This window comes from Agelaius tricolor, unplaced genomic scaffold, assembly GCF_023055355.1.
Source record: "Agelaius tricolor isolate 1412-34295 unplaced genomic scaffold, bAgeTri1.0.p SCAF_8, whole genome shotgun sequence".
NCBI classification, from domain to species: Eukaryota; Metazoa; Chordata; class Aves; order Passeriformes; family Icteridae; genus Agelaius; species Agelaius tricolor.
This window is the reverse complement of record NW_027269268.1, coordinates 5265667-5292412: the sequence shown is the minus strand read 5'-3', so window position 1 is coordinate 5292412 and position 26746 is coordinate 5265667. Positions and strand designations below refer to the sequence as shown.

At 37.5% G+C, this 26746-nt stretch overlaps 1 protein-coding gene across 2 annotated transcripts in view; it reads right to left on the bottom strand.

Annotated features, from left to right (window-relative positions):
• Positions 1-26746, bottom strand: part of LRBA (LPS responsive beige-like anchor protein) — a 370517-nt gene that overhangs the window by 39256 nt on the left and 304515 nt on the right. For both annotated transcript variants that reach the window (XM_071431464.1, XM_071431465.1), the window contains 2 exons: positions 16336-16503; positions 2418-2507 (listed from right to left, as the gene is read on the bottom strand). In XM_071431464.1, coding sequence (XP_071287565.1) covers positions 2418-2507; positions 16336-16503 — 258 coding nt within the window. The remainder of the gene's footprint in view (positions 1-2417; positions 2508-16335; positions 16504-26746) is intronic.

Here is a 26746-nt window from a genome sequence, read left to right as displayed (position 1 = left end):
TTTTAGGTTTTTGGTTTTTTTAGTTTAGTAATTTGAAAAGTTTATTAACTTTTTAACTAAGTTCTCTAAGAACACTGCAAACATCAAAACAAAATATCGAGGATCTGGATATCAAATGTGAGGAGAAAAAGCAACATCTGATGGGTTTATGATTGTGTGGTACATCTGAAAAAAAGAGAACCCCACTGAAATGCAGAGGTACAATCATCATGGTCACCAGTAGCCACATTGCTGAAGTATTTGTAATTTTCTAATAACCAAATTAGAATACTAATGAAGTGTCCTTGGCTATTCTCCACCTGCAATATTTCATTACATATATGTGTATGTAAGTGCATACATTTAATGTATATTTATACAGAACTAATAAAAAAATTAAATACATTTGCATTTTTATTATCACTCCTTTTAAAAAAGTTATTAAGAGTACTTAGAAAAACATATTGCCCTATGAATTCCTATTTACAGTCTTGCATAAAGGTGTAAATAAAAGCAACTAATAAGCTACCCAGACACCCTTCTGAGCAAGTGGCTAAAAGCCAATCAATATTATGAGTTAATCCTCCCTGGATGCTCATTCAATTAAAGGTGTCAGTAATGCCTCATCTGATGTGGCCTCAATTAAATCCAGCTATCTGATGGTTGAAAACACAAGGGGATACAGCAACAGCAGCAAAACCAGACAAATAGGCAGCCTTCGTGTGACTGCTAATTACTACACCTGGTGTATATTATGGCTTGTGCACTTAACACAGCACGTGGTAACTTCCAATTCAGCTGTATTCATGCACACACGCACACGAAAACAAAACTCAGTAAATAATGCAACTAGAAATAATTCAAAATTATGACAGGAAAAATATCCCTGCTGTATTTCAGCTCCAGAAATACTTTTAAAACCACTTAATATAGTGCTATTATGAAAACATGTATTAATATCCATAAAACCAGCATGTGAAGAACTAAGGGCTTTTTTTTCTGGGTGTACCCCAGCCCAAAAAACCACAGGAGTTAGAAACAGCTAACTCCTTAGATTTTAACTTCTTCTATTACATACTAAATCTTCACTAATTCAGCATCATGAAAAATATTATGATGAAACCACACAAACAGCTTTCTGGTGTCAAATTTATTTATATAACAATGGCTCTGACTAATATGTCAATAATCAACTTCTCAAGTTGCTCCTCTTCCTGAAACAAATCCCTTTAAATTAGAGCAAGCACTCTGTGCATGGCACCATGACAGACAGACAGACATATGGCAAGTGGCTGCATGAAGGGGAGTACCTGGGCTCCCCAATATCCCTGTTAGCAGGGCTCTTCTGAAACACACACAGACACACAAGTCCCTGCAGTGTCTGCTGGCCTGGGACCTGGGCACGGGGCACAGGCAGCTGAGCAACTCTCAGGTACAACACGTGATGCATTTGAGAAAGACCAGTAGATCAGTTTATCAAGGAAGTTTACACTTCTGAGACCCCTGCATCACAAGGTTTGTAAGCTACTTTGGAAACATTTCATGTTTCTGTGTAATCTTTTAAAACCTTCTGCACTTCAGATATGTTTTTAAATTAATAACCTTAGTCTGCTTGAGTAGGACATATTTTCTTCTTGCATGTCCTGTATGACATGTTTATGGTTTTTGGGGTTTTTTGTATTGCAGTGTAAAATGTCCACTCTAACAATAAGGGAACATAACCTTTTGAAAACCTTGGGAATTAGCAGACCATTTGCTCCACTTGTCAGAATATCACTTAACATCTTTAGTTCTGGACCTCCGACAACACAAATGATATTTTAAACACAAGGACTGCACACAACATGATATGAAAAGTGATCAGTAATGTAATAATAGTTTGTAAAATAAAATTATATTAGACACAAGTAGAGGTAAAAGGGAAAGCATGTTAATGCTCACTGCCTGGATTTTATCACCCTAGCTTTACTGCAAAACACATTTAGTCACATTCTTTGCTATGTAAGTTTCAGCTCATGAATTCCTAGTAATCCTGGTTTTAGGGGAAAACCTATGCCTGGGGGAAAAGACAAGGAAGTTCCACCTCCTAAATCCATGCTTCTTGGGGAATCTGCCAAAGATTAACTAAATTGTCTCCACAATGACTGGCTCTCACCTGTACAGGTATGGTATTAACAAAATCAACTGATGAAGTGTTCTTAGATTACACTGACAAAAAAAAGCTACAATAGAAATCAATGCAATCCTTTCTGCAAAAAATAAAAGAAATGGTTAAGCACTGCATGCAACTCATACCAAATCGTAACTCATCTGCTGGTTTTAATAAAATAATTCCACAACCACATAAAAGCAAAGTGAAAGTGTCCAGTTCTGCAAAGGTAAGGTAGCAAAGGCAGTGAGCACAATGGCAGGTCACAAAGAGTTAACATGGCACTTACCACCTGCATGGCAGAACTTCTCGGAGGATGTGGTTCTATGAGCAGTTGGGAAGGGGTCTGTCCAAAACTTCGTATTTGAGCTTCCACCGCCTGGAAAAGGCACAGGCAGGTTTGCATGTTAAGAGGTGCTAATTACAGGCAATAGAACCATAACTGTCACCTGAAAATGTCATTCCACACTTCTGGCTTGTTTCATGTTGAAAATCAACCCCGTGTGTTCACTGTGGGGCTAAGTGCTTGGCACTGGTACTAAGAATGAGGTAATCATTTTAGTACTGTGGATGCTATTTCCATGAGAAACTCTGCAAAACCTCATCCTGCTCAATGATATTAAACAGAAACAAGCTATTATAATCAGAAACCCTCTTTATTGGCTCCATTTTTCCTTTCTAACACTGGCTTATCCTGTTTGCATCATAACTCAAAACCAAAAGTTAACTTTTAAAAAGTTTCTGCAGGTATTAAGTGTTGTACGCTAAACTCTGTTGCTTCATTTCACAGCAGTAACTAGAAGGAAAGCAATACCGAGCTTTTATTCTTACTTCCAGGTTTATTCAAGAGTAAACAATATTAGGATGCATTAAACTACCAACAGCAAAACTACAGGAGAACATGAAGGCATAACACAAGGGGGTTTTTAAAGTTTATCTGTATCTTCAGCAACACGCTTTACTACTTTCTTCATTTTCATTTCACATGAAAATATTATGTTTAGTGAATTCTTTAAAATAATTATGCTGCAACCTGTGAACTCATACTTCTTGCCCTAGGCATGTCCAGCTAATTTTCCATGCTGCCACCTCTTGGCCCACTAGTTTAAAGATAACATCAAGCAGCCAAAATTCAACAAGTTACTTCTTGTCATGTTGGTCCCCTGCACCATGCACAGAAACAGGCTGATAGTACAGAAAATCTCAAATCATTCAGCTTAGTTTATATCTCTTTCATTGTGAGCTTAACTAATCACCCTGCCTTTGCTGTGGACTAGCATGCTGTACATGGGCTGATGCCTCAGGTATTTTCCCCCAGTTCTTCTTTTTCATGGTTCAATCTTCCTCAATGCTCCTTACACTTACATTTCCTGGTCTATTTTAGCCACTACTTAAATTTTTGAGACAATGGAATAACACCAACGCTGACCTTACTCTTACAAACAACTATTTTTATATAATTATGAAGACCATTAGTAGGACATTCTCCTGTTACAAAAATAACAAAGCCAAAACTAGAATGCACCTGAGACCTTAAAATAATCATCCTCTTGATAGTAAACATGCCATCCAAAACACTTGACCTTATTATATTTGGCAGGGCTTTTGAATATCTCAACTCACCAGAGCAGGAGTCGAAATTAGTCTGTGAACAGATTCTAACACTTACCCACTCTGGGAAGGACCATAATCTTCAAAGAACTGGTGAATAAGTTATCAAAAAGCTGGCTGAAATCTGACACACACATACAGTGTGATGCAGTGAGCACTTTTTGAGGAACAGCAGTATCAGACTCATGGAATACTAAAGCTCAGTAAGACCACATGAGTCTCCTTCCTGCTGATGAGACACACCACATTAAAATTCAAATCGGGGGGGTTTGTGACTCAAGATATCAAGGGAATCACAAAAACTTTGAGGTCTCTTAAGACATGAGGCATTAACAAATGAACTGGTCAGCAGCCCTACCCTCTCCATAAAATGCTGTTTGTTTCAAAACATGCAGATTTTAAAAAGATGTGCCCAAACTTACTTGCAGATTAAGCAGCATATTTTTATCAGCAAATGGGAATTCTGCCCTGCACTGAGGGTAGAACCAGAAGAATTCAGGAAAGAATATTCTTGAAAGACAACTCCCATGCCTTTCTTTTAGGACTGAGAAAAGATAAAGCAAGGAAATAATGAGCTTTAGATTTATTAATTTCCTTGTTTATTGACTTCTGATCAATACAGAAACTTTTGTTCCCAAATGCTCATGTTCAGCATTTAAACAGAGTCAGAATTTTTATCTCAACCTTGAAATCTGGTACGTCTTTTAATGCCCAATACTACCTCTGGAAACTATACACTTACATGGTGCCAACAGTGAGGGAAAATGATAAGAAGAAACACAAGATATCACATATTGATGCACAGTATTTCAATACATTTATCATTACAAGAGCTCAAACTGATGTAGACCAAGTATAAAATACTGTACTCAACCCGCCAGTCAAGAGGGACTGTCTGTTTTCACATAGTGTCTGTCAGACCTGGTGAAGCTGCTGACCAGTAGAACAATGGTTTTTCCAAACCCTGCCTCAGAGGATCACAAATTCTCCATTTTCAGTCTTAACAGACACTGTTTACGATCTAGCTTGAGTTTGTCGTCTTTACTGGTGTCTTCAGAAATCCAAAAGAAATTTGAAGAACTGTTGAGTAAAGGCAACAACAACTGGACAAATATGTCTAGACATAGTGGCTAGACTTCAGAAAAAAATCTTCTGCATTCTTTCTGGTTACCATGAAAAAAAAAGTAAAGGTTTTTCTTTTTAGTTTCCACATTTTGTAATAATGACCAAGAGAGCGTACTAGCAAGCCCAAATGGTTCTTTCCTTTTCCCAGATTATATTCAAAGCCAATCCAGATGTCAGCTCCACATTCTGATGTCTCAGTCAGAAGCATCACATACAGAAGGATGCAAGATGACCTCCCTCTGTCAGCAGAAATGTGATGGTGGAGCTGGAATCAATCTCCATCTCTCCGTTTATGTAACAGCAGAAAGAGCCACCAGATGCCACTCAGACTTTTGTTCAACTTGTCAGAGAAAATCAGGTAGGACCAGGGAATCTTTTTCTCAGAGATATAATTAGTATCTCCCTTGAAGAAAAGAACCTACCTACCATTCACCTGAGAAAATACAGTAAAATGCCCATCAGTCCTCCCTTTCTAGTGAATTATAGCCCAGCCTCTAACTGAGCTTTCTTGAAAATAATTATTACCAGCATCAGCCAGTATTACTAAGAGACAGCTCCTCCAGCAGTAGAGGAGGGGCATGTGTTCTCACACTGCTGGATTCCTCTGGAGCACACAGCCATTCACATGACTGTAGGTAGAAACATTTGGGAAATTTGCACAACCAGTTTCACATCTATTAAGGACACCATATAATTGGTAAGACATACATAACCTTTGTTTGAAAGACATTTTTAGCTTGACAGACTCCTATCACTGAAAGCAAGATGTGTGCCACAAAGTAAAACATAGTGTCATTCCACATTTTATTTCAGTGTTTCTCAAATATCTAAGTAAAACAGCCTTTTTCCTGTTAATCATCTACAAACCCAAAATTTTAGTAAGGCCAGAATTGTTCCAGATGCTACAACAAGAAGCAATAAAATGAAACAAAGTAAGCAACCCTTTACAATAATTCACACAGTATGCATCCCAAACACATACTTATGTAACACTGTATTTTGAATGTTAATTAATTTAGAAGAATGAAAGCCATAGGCAAATTTCCTAAGTTAACATTCACCTGATTTTACCCATTCCTAAAAAGCCTCCGAGGTCATCTCTTCCCTTGAGGTATGGGAAGGGGAAAAGGAGAATAGGGAAGCAAATTGAAAGAAGGAAAGTAAAGAACTTGAAAACTTGGCTTAGCTATAATGTAGTTCCTGGCCACTGTTTAGTATGGCTATTTCCAGTCTCTGAACTTACCCTCTCATCTAACTGTGAAGAAAGTTAATTCAACAATATGCAGTACCCATCAAATACGGCTGTAAATTTTTTGGGAAGGAGGGTGATGGGGAGGTTGAACATATGGATGCAGTTAAGGTAAAAACAGATGTTTGTTACTTTTCTTTGCAGCAACACTCAGAAACTAAGTCAAAATTGCTTTTTTTTCATGTTTATGTCTGAAAGAACTATAAAATTAAATATGAGGGAGGGCGGGTGGAGGGGGAGCTGCAGTGAGTGTCACAGAGAAAGAATGAAACGGTCTCCAGTTTTGAACTCAAATTCTCAAATGAAGGCCCATAACAGTTAAAAGGCAAGACATACACCATTTAACTCCAGATTTAAAGACCTTTAAAGGGACTAGCTCAGAGTTGCTTTCATCATGCCTCCTCAGACACCAAACACCAAACTGAGGAGTCCAGGGGCACAGCACACCCATGTTAAAATGCATGCCTTGGTCTGAGGGTACAACAAGCTACAACCTCCTCATTTGCTACAAAGAGGCTGCTCTCAGCTCCTTACAGTTCTGCACCAAAGTATTCCCAGTTACTTACCAAATCTCTACGATTTAGTTGCCAAACATTTGAAACCCCAGGTGAAATAACAGCATACATTGTAATATGTATTCTTTCAGCACACATGTCAGGGACAGAAAACGTTTTGGGTTCATCCTCCATCTTTCTGCCCAGTATTTACGTCCAGAAAATAACAGCCCTTGCAAAAGTAATTATTTTGGCTCTCTGCCGCTCCTACCTCACTTTTCAATATTCAAAAAGGTTTACACACATGTTCCTCAGTGATTTCTATTGGCTTGAGTGATATGCAATTATGATTACTTGCTTTCCCCTTCCTTCCACCCAGATGTTGCTTTAGAGCATCAGAGAACACAGACTGTTTGACAGGGAAGTTGAATGGCTCAGCGGCCAACCAAGGAGCTCCTTTCCCCACGGACAATGATTAAAATCCAGCTCCGGTAACAAGTGATCAGAAAACCTCCTCTGATCAGAGAGAGCCACTTACAGCCCTACAGGAATATTCCTATTTAAATTCCTCTAGGACTACAGGAATATAGATAACACTAGCCAGAGAGCAAGCACAATTCATAACAACAGATAAAATTGCTGAAAAGAGGCACAAGATTGCAAAGAGAAGCTCTTTGTAGCACCATCTCCCTTGTTTCCTAACAATCCCCATTAGATCAAGATTGTGAAAAATGGGCAAAATGCTTTTCTAACAGAGGCAATGTATATGCTGGCTGACTGTACACCTGCCCTGGGGATATTGCACTACACTTGACCCAAGGAAAACATACAGTGCTCAAATGTTAGTATCATAAATTCACACACTCCCATTTGCTATTTTAAAAATAAAACGAGCAGTCTAGTTTCTTCATGTCAAACCAGAAAATTATTTCTCTTGTTTTGACTTCACAAATCAAACATTTTGTTCTGAATCACTTCCATATTTTGTTTTCTCATTTCACTATTCACTTAATATACTGATTTAAGAAAATTGTGTGTGCTAACTTTGAAATCTAACAAATAGCAGGGAAGAGAATGGAGCAGAAGAAAGGCTAAGGAAAAGACACTACAAGACCAAGAGCTACCTATTGTTCTCTAGGTGTCATTAAACCCGACTGCAGAATGTTTGTGATGTACCCTCTGCTAACCGAGCAGAATGCAGGCCCCTGTTGCTGCCCTGTAATGCAGGTACAGCTCCAAGCCCAGCACCTCAGGGTTATGGCTCCAGAGCCGAAGCGTGGGCAGAAATACTGTCAGCAGCCTGCAGAGAGGGGCCTTATTAGGGCACACGAGCAACTTGGGATGGAGCAAAAAGTGCACAACCTCAGCCTGTGTGTTAGCAAGGTCTGTAACAAAACCATGGGCCTCATTACACAAAAAAACTACAGATACATCAATCTGTAAATCTACAGAAAGCCATCAAATAGAAATTCAGCATTTTTTTCCTTCCTTCTTTTTACCTTCCTTGTAAGAACTATATCTGCTGCCTAAGATATTTCTTTCTTCTTATCACCCCCCAGTTTCACCTCCTTCTGCCTGAAAATACCTGACTTCTGAAAATACCAGAATTGTCTGGAGATTGGTTACTGGTCTAACCACTTGTTGTTTATAAAATCCATATTACAGATATATGGATGGGAAGGGGTTACCCCAAGCAGGATTACTTTTTTTCCTCAAGCTGTTTGAAATCAATATATGAATAATACATTATCCTGTTCACATCGGAAAAGTGGAGAAAAGAGAATTGCATAGGATGCCTTCCACCACATCTTTACAAACAAAAACACTAAACCAGCTCTTAAACTACATTAAGGATTTTTCTGTGAGAAAAAAAGAAAAAATGAAATCTTTTTGTCCAGACAAATCAGTGTGACAATTACATGGCACTCATTACAATAAAACAGGAAGTAATCACAGTTTGTGAGAATACAAATAGAAGCCCCTCAGGGCCGTGCAAGTTGCCCCAGTCTGCATATATACATTCCAGGCATATTAAACAGAGGCAGAGCCCGGCCTGGCTGCAATCTCCAGCTCACGCAGCTGTCCGTCTACTGCAGCGTAATCCCAGCTGCCAATCTGAAAGAAACCAGTTAGTCAGACCAGACACAACCAACAGAAACAAATGTCACTCAATAATGTTCAGAGGCTCTGGGTTCATGGATAATTTCAAACAGTATCTCTGTCTGGAACATTGATGTGCTCATTCAAAACACCTAAATCTTTGGCTACTGGAAAGAAGCAGATAAAAAGCACTAGAACTACAAAAACAGGTCTGGTAGTACTTCAAAGAGACTGACAAAATAAAATGGGAAAAGAGTCTAAAAGGAGAGTAAAGATCAATTTAAGGACCTGCAAATAAAACTGGAGTCAATACAAGCAAAAGCCTAAGCTGCTCTGGAATTAGTTTTTTAAAATACAACAGTTTCTGTTTTATTTGAGCACCACAACCAAAACTGCTTCCCACTTCTCTTTTCTGTGGCAGCTAAAGATTCAAGAGAGCAAATCAGTGCTTTCATTGCAAATCAATAATTATCACAGAAAAAGTAGTGGCACTGCCATGCACAACACCCTCAAACTTCAATTTCTGGCATTATTCATTTGCTTCTCTAAATAGCTAAACAATCCCAAATTTTCTTATACTAAACATTTTCCTCTGGAAAAAAGCAATCAATTCCAATCTGTTAATGGTCCACAGTATTTCCTAAACATTAATGTCATCTCTATTTATTAAATAAAAAAGCTTCATTAAAATAAAACATTTCAATCTGAAGGAGGTTAATACACAGATGTGAAAATCCAAAATGTAGTGGTCTTTAAACTGTCTTCTCTGATCACCTTTCAGAATCTGTAACAATTGTGAAAAAAAAAAGAAACAACTTCTTTTCTTAAGCTATGAAATACATTTATTAAATCCCTCATAACTACTACCTGCAAGACCAAACTTGCTGTTTCCAAACTATGGGTGCAAAGCTATCTCAGGGCTTTCTACTGCAACAAATGAATTTTTTCTTGTTATTTAATAGAATGTAGCATTTAACTGAGGCTTGACTTTTAGATAACTGCTTGAGGAAAACAACTCTGGCAGGACCACAAGCTTTCTCACTCAAGCAGCAGCTATTTATAAATATAACTAATAATTAAAATAACAAATTTGGGTAAGTAAACACCACACACCTCTACGGCCACAGTGGGAACACTGATGCCTAGGTTAGAGACCCTGGGCTGCAACAAGGACAGAGAATGAAAATATTCCAAACAAAAATATTTAGTTTCCCAATTACTATGGAAGTCAATACAGAGACCATTCTGACAGCATAAAGAGGCTGCAAATAATCAAAGCATGTTGATGACACAAAAAATTCCTGTTCGCTTCCGTGTTTCTTTCAAGGCTAAATGACTTGGTGTATAACTATAGCTATTATATACAAGTATATCTCATCCTTTCCACATATGGAAGAGGAAAAAGTAGTTTAAAAATAGAAACAATTTCTATCAAAAGGAGTTATTTTTGAAGCATTATGAATATCACTTTTATCCATACTTTATTTACCTTTCTATTACTCTTTCTTATTTAACCCTAGCCAACAAACATGTCAGCTAAGACTGACCAGCCAGGCACAAATGAAAACGTAAGGAGCCCAGGGGGTCTCAAGACCTCTCTGGCTCTTATAGATCCTCAAGATAGGTCAAGCAAGAGGTGAGGGAACTGACTGTGCTGAAAATTTCTATCCCTTGAATTTCAATCAAAGGCTGAGTGAAAAAAGCACACAGAGCTGAAGAACTAATTCACATGTGTTACCTCCTTCCAAAAAACTTTACTACTTCCTGCCAGTTTTTTAAATCCTTATACATGGAGCATCCCAGTCCTAATTTAATTAACTCTTAAAATATCTCTTCTTTTTTTGCTGGATAGAGAAGCAGAATCAGCAGGTAAAATTACAATCTACCCTGCAATGAAGACTAAAAAAGAACAAGGTCAAACATTTTTCTGGATCAGAACCCAGCTGAATATTTTTCATGTCTGTTTGTAAGCATTGTAGTAAATATGTAAGCTAAGACAAAGGGCAATAAATCCCCATTCATCACATCAAACTCCAGGCTGAATGGAATCAAAGGAGTTCCACACCTCCCAGATAACTGCAGTAAGCACTTGCTTATACTCATTTTGCTCATCTACTCCAACACCACAAGCAGGTCACAGTGTGAGCAGAGATGTGACAACTAATAGGTAACTGATACAAACGGGTGGCAGGAGTGGTGCTCCTGTTATTTAACACTCCTTTCACCAGAAGGAAATACTGCATCCTTTCATGGGAACGGCCTGATGCCCAGGCAAGCTGATTTCATTGAGCAGTGGTACCTGCCCTCACAGGATTTCATTGAGCAGTGGTACCTGCCTCTGTTGCACACTCCTACCATGGGTACCGCCCCAGGAATAGACCAAGGCATTGGCCTGGATGCATTGCCAAGTCCACATCTCCTTAGCCATTAAATCACTGCACAATCCTTTAAATACAGCCTTCTTAATTCCAGTTCCATACAGGGGTATTTTAATACAGATTTGCAATTAAAATGAGACCAATGTCAAACATTTATTTGGCTTTTCCCACGATTCCCATGCTGTACAACACCAAACATGCCATCTGTGCAGCACACTTCCAGCCAGAGACAGTTCAAAGATGGTTTCTACAGTACTTTGAATGTTGCCTGAGTGAATTTGTTACTTACCGAATACAGCACATGGAAATTTACTGCTCTGTGACAGTTATTTTATAACCATTTTATCCTACATTTTAAAACTCATCACAGCCACAACAAGGACTGTTGCCCAACCTGTCAAATCCAGACTGGTCTTTTTCCCAACTATTTAGTAAATGTTAACTATGTTATAAATACAAATCGTGTTTATACTCTGTGAAAGATTCACTGTTGTCAGGGTTCTCCACTCCAGCTAAGCTAGAGCTGAAATATGCTATTAACTCCCACCATGACCAGACCTAAAGAAGAGGCCAAAAAATGCTTTCTCTGGGATAAGATATCAGATCTGCTACTGCTGTCATGAAACTGGGGTCATGTAAACTAAACATTCTTGTAACTTCTTTTGGGCACAGAAGTCTTTCAAACTGTAAATATTTAAAAATAAAGTAAGACTCATAAGAGATAGACCTAAGATGCATAAAACTTACCCAAAGATATTAATCTTAAATAACATTTAAAAGCTATTATCCATTAAATAATTTATCCCATATGCCTTAAAACTGAAAATAAAAGAATTATCTTTTTTATATATATAATCAGAAGTGTCACATTCAAATACCAAGTCAAATGCTATGTCGAAGCTGATTCTTCATATTTTTGAAACTCCTCAGTTCATATGGAAATGAAATATCACTAATAGAAAGAAATGTGCCAAATAATGGAGAAAGCTTGCTTCCTAATGTTAAACAGACACCTTCATGTAACAAAAAGGCAGCTTCTCTTCAGAGGAAGAAGTACAAAACAACAGAACCATCTAAGGCTAAAAGCAAATCACTCGATGTTATTTAATGGGACTTATTCTTGTGTTTTTAGAGATATTATTGCTAATTTAAAAATTATTAGTCTTCCTTAATTGCTGACTTCAAAGATCATATCAGATGGTTTTGTTTTGGTTTTTTTTTTTCAAATGTGGCTTTTTGATAAGCATGGTATAAAATTCAGGGTGCTTCCTGAAGGGTAGGGAAGTAAAAATCCTACATACAAATACCATTTGTACTTCCTGTACAAATCAAGGATGCATTCTCCAAATAATATTTCATCTTCCTGCTACTAACTTTGTTTCTTTTCTTTGCTTTTATCCAGTGTTTACACTAACTACATAGGATATCAGTGGAGAAATGTACTTTTAAGTAGTAACTAAGGACAGACCACATTCATGTCGTCCTTTCTTACACTAAGCCAGAGACAAGAGGAATTTCTGTTCTTCTGACCAACACTGATGAAATACCCACCAATCAGTCCTAGATACAAATTATTTTGTATGCATTGTGCTTCAGCTCCTAATCAGTCACTTGTCTGAGCGACTTAGATCTAATTCTACTTTTGTTTTTTTCACTCCATTCTTGGACAGCTATGGCAAAAAGAGAGCAGAATTTGTGATAAGAAGGTGCTGTGAATTCTCTCCAGAACAGCTGGATGACATTTGTCTGTGCTAAATGACTCCTTGCCCCTTCCATCCAGGCAAAAAAAGAGCTCTTCCACAGCAGATCTTGTGATTGGGAGTTCCACAGATCAAAACGTGGTGCTCAAGAGCAAGTCAACAGAAGGCAGTGACACAGCAGAGCTCTGCTGGCAAATGCAGTGTTTTTCACCAGGATATTTACTGCTTGCCCACTGAACAGCAACTTCCCTCTGCAGCTGTCTGTCACCTCCTTCAGCAAAACACAGAAGGAGCAGAGTCAACTTGTGCTACCAAAATGCTTGGAGGGGAAGAGGAGGAGGAAGGAATGGTCTCTGCAGGATGAGCAGTGCACCAGTATGCCAGCAGGGATACTGGATCCCTTGCCTTGCTTCTCCTGGCTGCAGCTCCCTTCCCCCACTGGCTGCGACTCAAACCCCTCTCTCTTGATCTACTCCCCTCCCCCTGAGATTTGCCTTTGAATTATGCAAGCTTTGCACTCCCCAGGGTTTATCTGCCAAAAGGTAGCATGTGGCCCATGGTTTGCATTTTAGTTTAAAATTTTCTATTATGGCAGTCAGATCCTTTCAAAATACTTTACTTCCTTTATTCCCATAGGCAGAAAGAATGGCAGGAAAAAATTGTTCACAGCAATATAAGAGGATGTAAAAGTTCTACGTTTTCAGTTCGAAAAAAAAAAAGGTGGAATATGGTTTTAATCAAGTAGTTTTCCTTCCTAGACGAGTACTTCCTTCTTGTAATATATATAACCTGACTGCCTATAAAAATAAAGGTGCCAGTCGGAGCCATTTAGGAGACCTAAGGAAATTCTGCATTAACCTACACCCCTCCACTCCTCAGTGCCTTCCACCATTGTTCTGTGTGTGGCCTCTTTGATGAGTTAGGTCACCAATACCCATGTATATATCTGTGGAGATACCTCAGAAACACATGCATCATAGGCCTCTCATTGCTGATGTGGTACAGGCTCAGCACTATCTATGTGGGGAAATTGCCAAGGTTTAAGCACTTGCTATTATTTCCATATGATACCTAAAAGCCTCAATAACTTGCAGCTCTCAGATTATACAGCAGCTTCTCTTTGGTTTAGGTTTGCAAAAAAAAATACCTCTTCTGCTACAACTGTCAAGATTTAAAAACCCAAACCTGAATCGTATCAAGAGGAAAAAGCTAAAATCATCATTTTTGAAACCAAGAAATCCAGTTTAATACTTGCCTGATAAAAAGATACTCAGTCTGAGGTGCTGTGCCTGCCTAATAATACTGTAAATTGTCCACATCAGAAATTCATTTGAGTTCTAACTAGGAATTTGGTGGAGAAAAGAGGAGATATTTTTTGGTAGGCTGACTGAAGGAGAAAAATAAATGCTGATTGAAGCTGCTTGGTAACACAGAATGTTAGCACAGGTCCTCAGGGAGGCGGATTAGCAAGCAGGAAGAAGGTGAGGCTGTCAAAGGTGCATGATAAATTCATTTAGCACATAGATATAGAATGATTATGCACATAGAAATACACACAAACAGATTTTTCATTACTTTCATCTCTACCCACAAGTAAAATCACAGTAAGCCACTATTGGTGATAAGTCATTAAATTTCTGCAGTATCAGTATTGCATCAGAGCTGATCATATGTGCCATTTAAAATTACATGTTCACATTTACATAATAATAAATACACATTACAAAGCACATGTAAATGGCAAGGGATACCTAACTAAACAGGAGACCTTTCACTGTTTTAGTGGCATACTTAAAAATCCTGAATAAATATATACCATCGGGCAAATCCTAGCAACTCAGAACAAAAGTGCTACAAGGCACAATTCATTCTGCTGTCTGCATTCATCAGTGTGTATTTTTGACACCATCAGTGGTGTTTCAAAATTCTGCTGCTGCTAAGCTACTCCACTATTGTGAACTCAACAACACTACAATTCTCCCACTCCTGTTTTCATTTTTTAGTCAGTTCAGGCAGCACAGAACAATCAAAAATAAGAAACATTGTGGCAAAGTACTATTAAAAAAAATGTGACAAATTCAAAATATTTGGTAACAAAGTGAATGCCTTGCTGAGATGATCCACACTTCCAAACATTTGTAACTTCCCTGATCCTAAATTTTTTCAGGCTGTAACACAAGTAAAACAGATCACAATAAATGTGATAAAAGAACTGTTCAAGAAAACTTTAAATCACACAAAAACTGTGTGTGGAGACTGCTACTTTCACCAGTGTTACTTCAATTCTTAGTTTAATAACTAAAGGTTCAATGATGGTTCATTTAATAACAAAATTTAGAACAATTTCAATTTACATACAATACCCAGCCTACATTTCAGCTCACACTTTAACCAATCACTTCAAAAGTCTAATAAATACTCGTAAAAGGTAAGACTAATTCCATGCCAATGTAGAGTGAACAAATTCACTATCAGTGAATTGAAAAGATGTCATAGTGAACAACTACTAGATGACTCTTGGGTCAACACTTTTTCCAAACCCAGATGCCATTTTGTCTTGTAAGCCATGTGTCCCAATATCCCTCTTCTTAGCTCGATTAACAGTATTTATGTGCAACACATGTATTTTAGGTTTAAATAGACTAAGATGCAGTTTGCAGACTGATGGCAAGCCATGTAACGACAACATTGAGCCATCACTTTGGTATTAAGACAGTCCCTGTGTCACCTCTAAATAAAACAGTTGATAAGATTCATATTGCTTTGTTTTCATGGACTCTAAATATTTTATAACAAGGTACCACTTACATTTATTCTATAATTAATATACTTGCAGCTACTCTTGGTACCAATACAGTGTCTGAAGAGAGGACATAAAATCAATCAAAAATCTATTTTAATCATGCCGCCCTGCTGTTTTTTAAACAACTGGTTTAGGTGTAGAGGAGGTACTTTCAAACACACAATATTCTGTGAGATACTTTGGCAAATAGATTTTCTGAATGATGCTGAGTCTGAGTAAAGCTACTGATCTTTGCAATGCTGAAATATTTTCTTTTGTATCTGAAAAACACAGGCCAGGTTATTTTAATTTGATAGCAAACCTAATAAAGTATCTGAGGCTACAAAAGTCTGATGTTTGCTACATATGCAAGACTGAACTTTACTGTTAAAAAGTGCAGAAGTAAATTCAGAAGCACAAGCCAAATCAAGGTTGTTCACTGCCACTACGATCCAGTATCAGGGAACAAAATGACTGAACTCAGCAACTGAAGCAATCCTTGAACTTTTATTTTTATATTGGCATGCAGCTTGGGCTGAAATCCAGGTGCACAAAGTTTAAGAACAACTTGCATCCTTGTTCTATTAATTCTGCATGCTGTGACAACTGGTTCAGGCACCTTGCATTTGACTGGCCTGTGGCCAAACCACAAGAAAACACAAAGAAATTGAACATTCACCAGAAGCCTTGAACAATGTGGAGTCTTTACAGTTTCAACACTGCAGTGGTAAATGAAGCCTTTTCTGTATTTATAAAGTACAAACTTACCTCTCTCAGTACAGAATCCGTTATTGAACTTAAATTAACAGCTCCTTCATAAGTCAAATAGTAGAATACATTCAGGGACCTAACAGCCTCTGGCCCTTGCTGTTTGTAGCCAAAAATCAGATCAATCCACTGGTGAAGCTGGCAGGAGACAAACTCACTTTCTAATGCCTGTGAAAAAACACACACAAAACACAAACTTGAGTTTGCCAGAGAGTCATCATTTGGTAGTAGCAGGAGCATTTTTGTTTTATAGCATACCAAATTATCTTAACAAGTCTAAATTCAGAATTGGTAAGAGTATTTTAGATACTCTATCCAGAAAAAGGTGGGCCTCATGATAGATACCAGAGTCTCATGCCCTACCTCCCACTTACTGAGATCTCACTTTTTAAACTCTGATATGGAAAAAAAGAGAAAAAAGCAGTAACTGGAAAGTATTTGTGCATTTACACACAGACAGGCTATGTTTTTATGAACTCTCAAAATGAAATTGTGCTGTCCTGTGTGATCTGCATGCTGAATAACAACAGCAGGATTATCCGATTCTGACAGCCAGAGAGAAGATCGATAGAATTTGGGAAACAGGACAAACTACCCAGGGATGCTAGGGGAAAAATTTTTTAACAGGATAAAATATCAAACTGCTACCACTTCCACGTATTTCTTGTGTACAAACCTATACAGAGTGCTATGCTGAATGATTAAGCTGCTTTCCTGAAGATGTTAACTAGTTACAAGCCAATCCCCAAGACAAGAGCATCCAAAAATCGCTATATTTAAAGGTAACCTAAAATCATTGCCATCTAAAGAGTTAATTTATGTAAATTAAATCACTATCAGGATTTCTTTTTCCTATTTTATAGCGAGGATTCAATGTATTTCTGATTTGAATTACCAAATGAAAAAGCATAACAAACAGATATTCTCTTCATCTAGCAAAATGGATGGCATTTTCCTTGCAAAGGAAATTCCTAATTTTGAGCAGAGGAAGTTGAAATTAATCGGGAAACCAAGGAAATCACTCTGCAATTTGCACACAAAAATGATGGGTTTGTTTCATTAACCGATGCCTGAAAACAACATTTAAATTGACACATAAAACCAGCAATTGTCTTAATTTGTGTGGTGCACTCCACACAAAAGCCCTAAATATGTTCAAATTAGAGCAAGCTGCTTGATTGTCACTGCAGTCTCATGTCATATTAATGCATGACAAACATTAAACCATACACTTAAATGGCAATTTATATCATTTAAATGTTTACTGCCACTCCAGATCATCACTCATTTAAATGTGACTTTCTGACAGCTAATTTCAGTTAATTTTCCTCGATTCACTTAATTAGAACTTTCAATCAAGAAAAGACCTGTACATATCTTAGACATCATATCATTCTTTTTTTGTTATTACTTTTATTAGGATACTGAATTGCTGAAAGCATTCTTTAAAATGAATCACCACACAGTAGAATATCTGTTGGGATGATCATATAGCAATACCTTACAACATATATGCTTAGCCGGGACTTTTTTTCCTTTTTAATTTAAAAAACACCCAATATTTAGACGCAGACACACAATTAAAACTATAAAAAACCACAAGCAGGCCAATTAAAAATTAATGATTTCAAAATTGTTTAATAAGATAAAACCAGTCAGGAGTCTCATGAGTGTCCATAATACTGCAATGTGCAGCCATAAAATTCTACAGGGCTCAGCAAATTACAATGATAAGAATTAATTTTCGTGCTATCCTGCTAAAAATAAAATTAACCCAGGAACATACTTACTGTTATCATTATAACTATTTAACACCAAGAAAACAAGAATGTTAGGAAATTGAGATTTTTTTATAGGTACATGAATAAATATTCAGAATGTGTTGAAGTTGTTCATATTCTCCTTTTTTACAAAAGCTAGATTTTCCATGAGTCATATTACCCTCACAAAGCATTTGGACTTGAATAATTAAAGGAATTCCACTGCGAGTTCCTTAGATTAGTGTCTGTATAAATATGATTTTTTTTTTCCTTTAAAAGCAAAACTAGAACACTTTGCCTTCTCGGGGAATGGTTGGGAGTCACCCTGATCTCACTTTTCTTTTTCAAATTTGAAGTTAGTTTGCATTTGAAATTTTTACAGATTCAACAGCAAATTTTTTTTTTCCTTATTAAGCCATTTTAAAATCTTCTTAGCTGCTTAATCCCAAGTGAAAGAGATAACTGAAAACCAGCTACAGTCAGCATCAGGACCTTGAAGGACAGACCAAACAGCACACAAATTCAAAGGCCAAATAAGCTTGCCTAGTATTTCATGTTCACAGTTAAGCTTTTGGTCAGAGGGAAGTGCTAATGCTATGACATAATCAATGGGGGAACAATAATTAACAGCTTGTCTAATGACTAAAGAACAGAGTTCCAAGGAAAACAACACCATGTGCTGGATAAGTGTGATGCACTTTGCACTGGTATATTTAAATATGGGTCCTCCTTAGAAAGCATCTGAGAAATAAAGACATTGCAATTTGCAGAAATATTTGGTTATAAAAAGAAGGGTGTTTGCACTGTTTGTTGTTTTAAACACTGTTGTTAGCATTTACCTTTTGCAAACCTAAGCCGAGCCTATTGATGGTTCAGCACTTAGGATTACTTCAGCCTCAACTTCACTTAGGACAGCCAGCGCTCGTTAAGGCTCCAGTTAAACCCAGCATGCAGCCATGGGACACGAACATCCTTCCATGCTGCTCCTGGAGCAAACCAAGGAATTGCCAGCACCCCCAGGGCAGAGTGAGCTCGTTGCTCACCCTGTGCTCTCAGGGAAATATGTACAACAAGGAAATCCCCAAAAATGTCCAGCACATAAAGCAATACCCAAAACCATTGCGTTATTGTAAAATGAATCAAGGACTAATGTCCAACTGTTAATGGATCAAACAAGCCCATGGAAAGGCAGTCACGTAAAGCCACATACAGATTGTCAATTCTGTCCACAGGGGACTCATATTAACTTTGACAAACTGTCTTGGGGCTGATATCTGTTTCTTTAATGAGATCTATTAGGCAGAGACTAAAACACTTGAGATATGCTAAAAAGTACAGTATGCAGATGTCAAACACAAACACCTATTAGTAACTTTCATTTCTCTATTCCCAAGGTAGAAACACTTCAGACACATCAACAAATAGAAGCTTTGATCTAACTAAGAAATTTTAGTTTATTCATAAATACTTTTTGAATGCACAATCTCTTTAGTGATGTCACTAAATATGTGCAGTCAAAACTATCTTATTGTGAAAAACTCACTATTTTATGAGCATCTTTTTCTGTCCTGTTTTCTGAAAGAATTGAACAGAGAATAATTTACTGCTGGCAACCAAAGACTAACATCAGTCTAATACTAATACAAATTATTTGGGAGAAAAAGGATGGAACAACAGAAAACACGAAACTAGCAGGCTGGGAACAATTTTTCCTTTGTCCAGTATAGATTTTCTAAAGATTTATCATAATATACTTTCCCAAACAATATTATACCTTTGGAATCAAGATTTGTAAGTTTGAAGTGACTACTATGGCTTTGGCCCTCTACTTTTATTTCTGCTTTAGATTTTATGCAGTGACATGCAGCGTATGAAGTGATGTCTATTAAAAATGAATATATTTTGTGCTTGAGTTTGGGATGTTCTAACGCTGAAATTAGATGAAAGGTTTAACTGCATTTTTTTTCATTAGCACAGATATATATTCATAGTCAAGCTATTCAGAAATAAATTACAGACTTACTTGCCTTATTCGTATGCTGATTAAGCAAAGTAATTTTGAGGCACAGCATAAAGCATACATGCAACTCTTATTTGAATGACAGAAAAAGTGTCCAACCCATACAAAATGCGGTTTATGAAATGTTAAAATGAAAGGAGAAACTTTGCTGAGAAACCAAAATTGCTTGTACATGAATAATCTTTCCTATTTATTCAATTGAAAAAAAAAAAAAAAAAAACCAAAACAAACCCAAACAACCAAACTAACAAACCCAGGAATACACTTCACCAGCAAGTAAGAAATAAATCTCAAGTAAAAATAATTGCCTGTTACCTTTAATGGACTAAACATTTTAATTCCCCTCTGGAAGAATTTCCTCTGAAATGCTTAAAATGGAGTCTCTTTTATGTTCCACTTGGAAAATATTTATGTATGAACAGAAAAGCACGAATTAGGATTTCACACATTTTTTAGCAAAACCACAACTTTCAGGTGAAAACTACTCTTCTTAAACACGACAAAAAACCTGCATAACTGCAGCAGCAGGGAAGGACTTTAAACTAATACGTGTTCTGGCTTAGAAATACGTGTGTGCACATTCATTCAAAACAAAACCCCAAACCCACCAAAACTAAACAACTGGAATGATGTTTGCATGTTCAGGCTTTCAGACACAAGTTGGTAATGCTGCCTTAACATTGATATATGACCTTTGTAAGTTGAAGAAGGCTGGTTTTTTCAGCCTAATTAGAACTGTTTCAAATTTTCTTGCTAAATATATGATAGAAAGTCCTTTCAACTTTTTTTTTTTTTATTCTAGAGTTTCTTTTCACATCAACCTTGTTCCAATCAAAATATGTTTTGAATTAAATTATTTTGATTCAATATGGGGATCACATTTCACTTCTAAGATTTAAAGTTCGAAAAGGAAAAGTTTAGGCTGTTCAAACAAAGCAAATGCAGCCACTTTGCGGAAAGCTATTTCACATTTACCAAGACTGACAAATTGTTTGTGTGCACCATTAGGTCTAGTTTCTGCAATAGTTGCCAGATTTCCTGTCCTCCTAATAACATATTAACTCTACAAGTGCTGGCTTTATCTTTAGGTTTTTCAGTAATCTATTGGATTTAAAAAGTAAATTATGAAATCCACTTTCACCAGTGACACTGTTTGATCACAGGGGTACACATATCTGAGAATTAAGATCTATATAAAGTTATTTGAAAGATACAGACTTCAGGGCTGCCTTGAGGATATCAGAAGGAAGAGGACAGCAAATGTACTAAGCAGAAAACTAACTCCATGTTCTGCATGAGGTAACACAAATTTCAAATGGATGAAAGGGACATCAAAACAATTTACATGATTGGTGGTTTTTTACTTGGTAAGTAACTGTTTCAACCAAATGCATTTAGTTTTGCTTACTGTATTTTACAAATTGTTTTAAGCATGAGATACTTAAGAAACTGAGCATTACTTACAGAAAAAAATTAAAATAACTATTTCATTTTTCCTTTGTGTGTGCCTGTGTTACAGAAAGGCACTGCCAATTCTTCATCACTGTTGTAACAAAAGTGGGCATTTTACTTTATTTCTCTACTTGGTTAGTGATACCAGGATAAAGTACTCTGGAAAATACAGTCCTAATAAAACATTTAACTTAGTTGCTTTACTGAAGACAACTGATCTTGTAGAAAAAAGGATATCAGCAATTTGAGAAGCTCAGACACAGGAGATCTGTGGAAGATTAACTTCCCTTCCTCTGTTCCTTCTTCTCTGTATTTAAGATTAAGCTAGTAAGTATTAATAAAAAAGAAAATTTGCATAATAGTGTAACTTATTGAAATTTTGTGGCAAGGTATATTCTGCATGAGCAGCATGTAAACAAAGAAAAATATTTTGCAATGCAATTATTCAAACTCCTATCTGAGTTAATGTCATTATTACCAAAATAAGAGTAGCATGTTTAGCCAAAGAATCTTAAGTGCTTTTTTTTATCTTTTGGTCATTTCTATATTGAGTCTACAACATTAATCCTGTAGTTTAAATGGAAAAGTCAGACAGCTGCTACACATTTTATAAAATGAAAATTGCATCTCCTTTGAAATTCAGCTTTATTCTCAACTGAAATGTCTATTATTAGATGCCAGGAATAAAAGATTTTTAAAAATATGAAAAAACTGCACTGGAGCATTTGTAGTTACTCTTTCCATCAAGGGCAGTGATCACTTTTAAAATATTTCTCAGTATATCCTTGATAACCTGCAAATTTGAGAGAAATATTTTAAGGCAGAACTGCTACAATCTTCCACGAGCAGTTTATGAACAGAACACATGATGCATTTTTATTCTTAAGTTTCAAAGTTTAGACATCTACCTTAGGTGTTGCCTTACCTCAGTTGTTCACAAATTCATGGTTGTTACAATGCTAACTTCCCTACTGGAAAAATGAGTGGGCAAAACCTGTCTTAGCCCACTGGCTCCATCAGTAAACAGATGTTTTCCAAAAGGTGTCCCAAGAATGGCCCTGTCCCAACTGTCTGGTTCCTTCACACCAAGATGTAGAAAAGGTACAGAATTAGTATGAACAAAAAATGATCAGAAGGTCTTTATTGCATTCTCCTACATGAAAAATAATTTATAAAAGCCATAATTAATTGCAGTTGTGAAATCACACAAATGGCCATTGTTATTCATAACTCTCATAATAATGCTATATGTGGCTGGCATCTGTCCTTCCCCAGAGACACACAGAACACCTAACTGTGACTGGCTAGTCCATAAACCTTTTCTTACTACAAAGTTGGCTACAAGCAAATATTGATAGCACCAGTAGGTATTGCTGAGTTATTGGCCATTTCCACTTTCCCCCACCACATCTCTGAATTTATTGTCCACATTTAAAACATCTGCTATGCTGTTAAGAGGACTCTCTCCCACAGAAAAGTCATCAACATCCTGAGGCCAAGACAGGGAATGAAAACTCTTTCTGAAAATTCTCACACACGGTACCAAAAGGAGGCAGGAAGTTCCCTCCTCCCTGAAATTCAGCAATTCCTCTCCCAGTTCCTCTAGCACTTGTTTGCATGAAGACTGACAGCCTGGATCTGGAACCTATTACCCATGGAAGCACAGGCTGTTAACCACACAGCTGACAGTTGGCTCAGCCAAATTAGTTCAAATGAAGTTTTGTGTTTTAAAAAAAAACCCTAAACCCCAACCACCAAAATCCCACTAGACAGGACTGCATTTCACAGTGCAAGGCTGTGCACTGGTTGTCTCAGCATCCCATTCTGCCACAACAACCTATTTTTCCCCTCAGAAGTCTAATGCAGGGACATTGCTTCCAATGTTTTAGCTCACTTTCTTTACTTCTAGCCAAGGGATTTCTGTGTGACACCTCCTTGAGCCTTGTGATCACAGTCTGAATGTCAAGTGTTAGCAAAGACAAACTGAAAGGTCAGAGGACTCCACACTTCTGAAAGGATGGTAAACAGTCATTGAGCTTTTTGTGTTACAGATTCTTTCCCTTTAAGAGAGAGGTGCAAAATACACACCACAAAACTTCAAACCGTGCAACATTTGCTTGCCTTTGAGGCTGTATGAGCTTTTTAAACACTGAAGCTTCAAACAGAGCAAATTCAGAAATTCAGGAAAGTACTAGAGTACTCTTAGCAGTGGCATTTTGATTTTAGCTTGCTTACATTTACTGAACTTACAGGTAACATAATCCTAATGCAACATACAAACTCAGTGACTGCAGTGAAGATCATGAAGCTCTAGAAAGCATAAAAAATATGAATTCAGCTTGCATGACTAAAATGCAAAAAAAGATTTATGTGAACACAGACCAAGCCACACTTGAAATGGTTTTCAAGTTAGTATTTAGGCTGCCACCCCATTGAATCCTCAAAGTTTAAGCTTAAGCATATTGTTTGGTTAATGACAGCACAACACACTTCAAACTGTGAGAAACTAGTGATTTTTAATGCATTTTACATTTAAACTGCTTGTACATTTCTTCCTTCCTAACACTCACTCTGTGAGCCCTAAAAGTGAACTGTTGCTTTATTTTTGCACTCTGTTTCAACAGCTTGCAGCATTTATGCTGTGCTTTGATGTGTCAGTTGTATACCCAATTCACAAGAGCTGTAATGATCAACAAGTATTAGTATGCATGTAAGAGGAGACAGAAATGGTTGCAAACACATGGTCTTCAAATCACTGCAAACAGCACAAGCAAACATCTTAGAGGACTTGTAGAGACTAATCTAATTTGTCTTTGAAGCCAGTGGTGGGGGCAAAAAACGCTCCAGAGAAAGTTGTTTAAGATTAGGAAATGGTATGACAAAAGGTCAAGGAATTTAAAATTTAAAACACAGTTTAGATGCAAGTCAGGCAGAAAGGTAATTTCAATCTTGTAATTTGACTTGTCTGCTAATTCACAGAATAGAACTATTCTAAAGCTTTTGGGGAACAGAACACAAGATTTACAAAGGCAATTAGGGTACCACATCTCAATAAATCAGACTGCTACAGAAATAGGAAACAGCACTATATCATCACATGGGACAAATGTGTAACTTTTGGGGCTGAAGTGCCCAGCAAGAACAGGATTTGCTTGCTTGAGATGACTACAAACAGTGAAACCTTGATCTCTTATAAAACCATTCTGAGGGGCTGTTTAGGATGACATTATGAAGTGTGTTTGGCAAGTACATCAGACTCCTTGAAGCTGGCATTTAATTGGAATGACAAAGGAGAATCATCATTTGACTTTGAGAATGACAGAGAAATGAAGAATTTGTGCAGCAAGGACATTCAGCATTTAAGGAAAAATAATCAGATTTGTGGTATATACTATTTGGAAAATGAAATGCTCATTGCAAACTTGCTCAAACCCAGCAGGTTCCCATTTAACATCTTGTTCTGGCACACTTGCATAACAAGCTATCCAAGCTATTGGGAAGTCTGGATCCAGACAAACTGGTGCTCAGGGTGGCTCACCTACCAAATACTCTAGAGCAAGGGCTCCCAGTTTCCTGATTAAGGAAGACCCTGCCCTAATCCTGACTGTGTCATTCCCTCTCCCAGTGGATGCACTGGGTTGTCTCATGGTACCTGGGAAGAGGTTGGCTAGCACTGGAATTCATAATAGAACAAAAAGCTCTTAGGAGTGAAGTTCAATGCTTGAAAGAAATCAAACTGAAAATTAATTGTATTTATAAATTACTTCTTAAAATATCCATCCTTAGAAAACACAAAATTTCTGATTTTTTTATTCTCATTTCATGATATATTGCATGTTACGTTTCAAACAGCTTTATTCATAATACTTTCTGGTAAATATTTTTTTCTAGATTTTATTCCCCTCTTTCACCTAACCAGCCTCAAATTTCCAGAGACAGCTGTACACAGAAAGACCAGAAAGACAAGTGATATATTGAGTATATTGAGCATGCTCAGGAAACCAAGGCATAAACACCTCCAAGTGCAACAGACAGTCTGCAGCCAGTTGAGAGCAAACTTTTCATAACCTTTATATTACTCTGCCATGAACCATGCTAGTGGGAAGGGCACAGGAGATGAATACTATGAACATTCAGAGGTTTAATGCTGAAAAAGCATCTGGTCAGTTATAAACATTTTTATTAACTACATATTCTCCTGTTATAAGCTAAATAAGATGGTAGAAAACTCTAGAATTTCCCTTTATACTAATAACATAACTTTTTCTTTTTCTTCACAGATGTGCTAAAAAACCTCTAACATTTAGAAATAAAGAAAAAAATGTACTGTTGTAAAATGATATTTAACTCCCATCTTCCAAATAACCATTTAATTCAGAAGCTGAACTCCCAGGGCAGCTCTTGCTCTTTGAGGGGAAACAAGCAACTACCTATGTTGCTACCTCCCAGGATGGAAGAAAAAAGGCCTACAAAAATACAAAAAAAATTAAAAAAAAAAAAAAAAAGCAGCACAATATTATGCCATGTTTTAAGGCAGCAACAACCAAATGACAAGGTTTTAATCAAATAGCACTCTAGTAAGCCTGTGGAGCGGCATGCAGCTTTCTTACCCAGAGGATGCTAACTAAGCACAAGGACACCATCGGGTCCTTGTTTCACCAGAGCTCTACTGGCCCTTTTGGCCATTTACTCAAGACGTGGGGTCAGTGATCCTTGTGGGTTCCTTCCAACCCAGAACATTCCGTGAAGCTGTGACTTTACCCAGAGAAGCGAAAGGAGCCTATAGCTATATAGTACCACCATCTTCACACCACAGGGCGCTTACTGCTGCAGGTAACCTCCAACCTCCAACTTCAATGCCACCGCAGGTACCTCCTCCAGCCTCTGTCACCTCAATGCCACCGCAGGTACCTCCTCCAGCCTCTGTCACCTCAATGCCACCGCAGGTACCTCCTCCAGCCTCTGTCACCTCAGGTGTGGAGGTGCCCTCCAGCACCCATTACCTCAGTGCTGCAGGCACCTCCTCCAGCTGTCACCTCAGTGCCACCACAGGTAGCCCTCTCCAGCCACCACAGGTACCCCCTCCAGCTCTGTCACCTCAGTGCCACCGCAGGTCCCCCCTCCAACCTCCATCACCCTCCTGCCACAGGCACCTCTTCCAGCTTCTGTCATCCCAGTG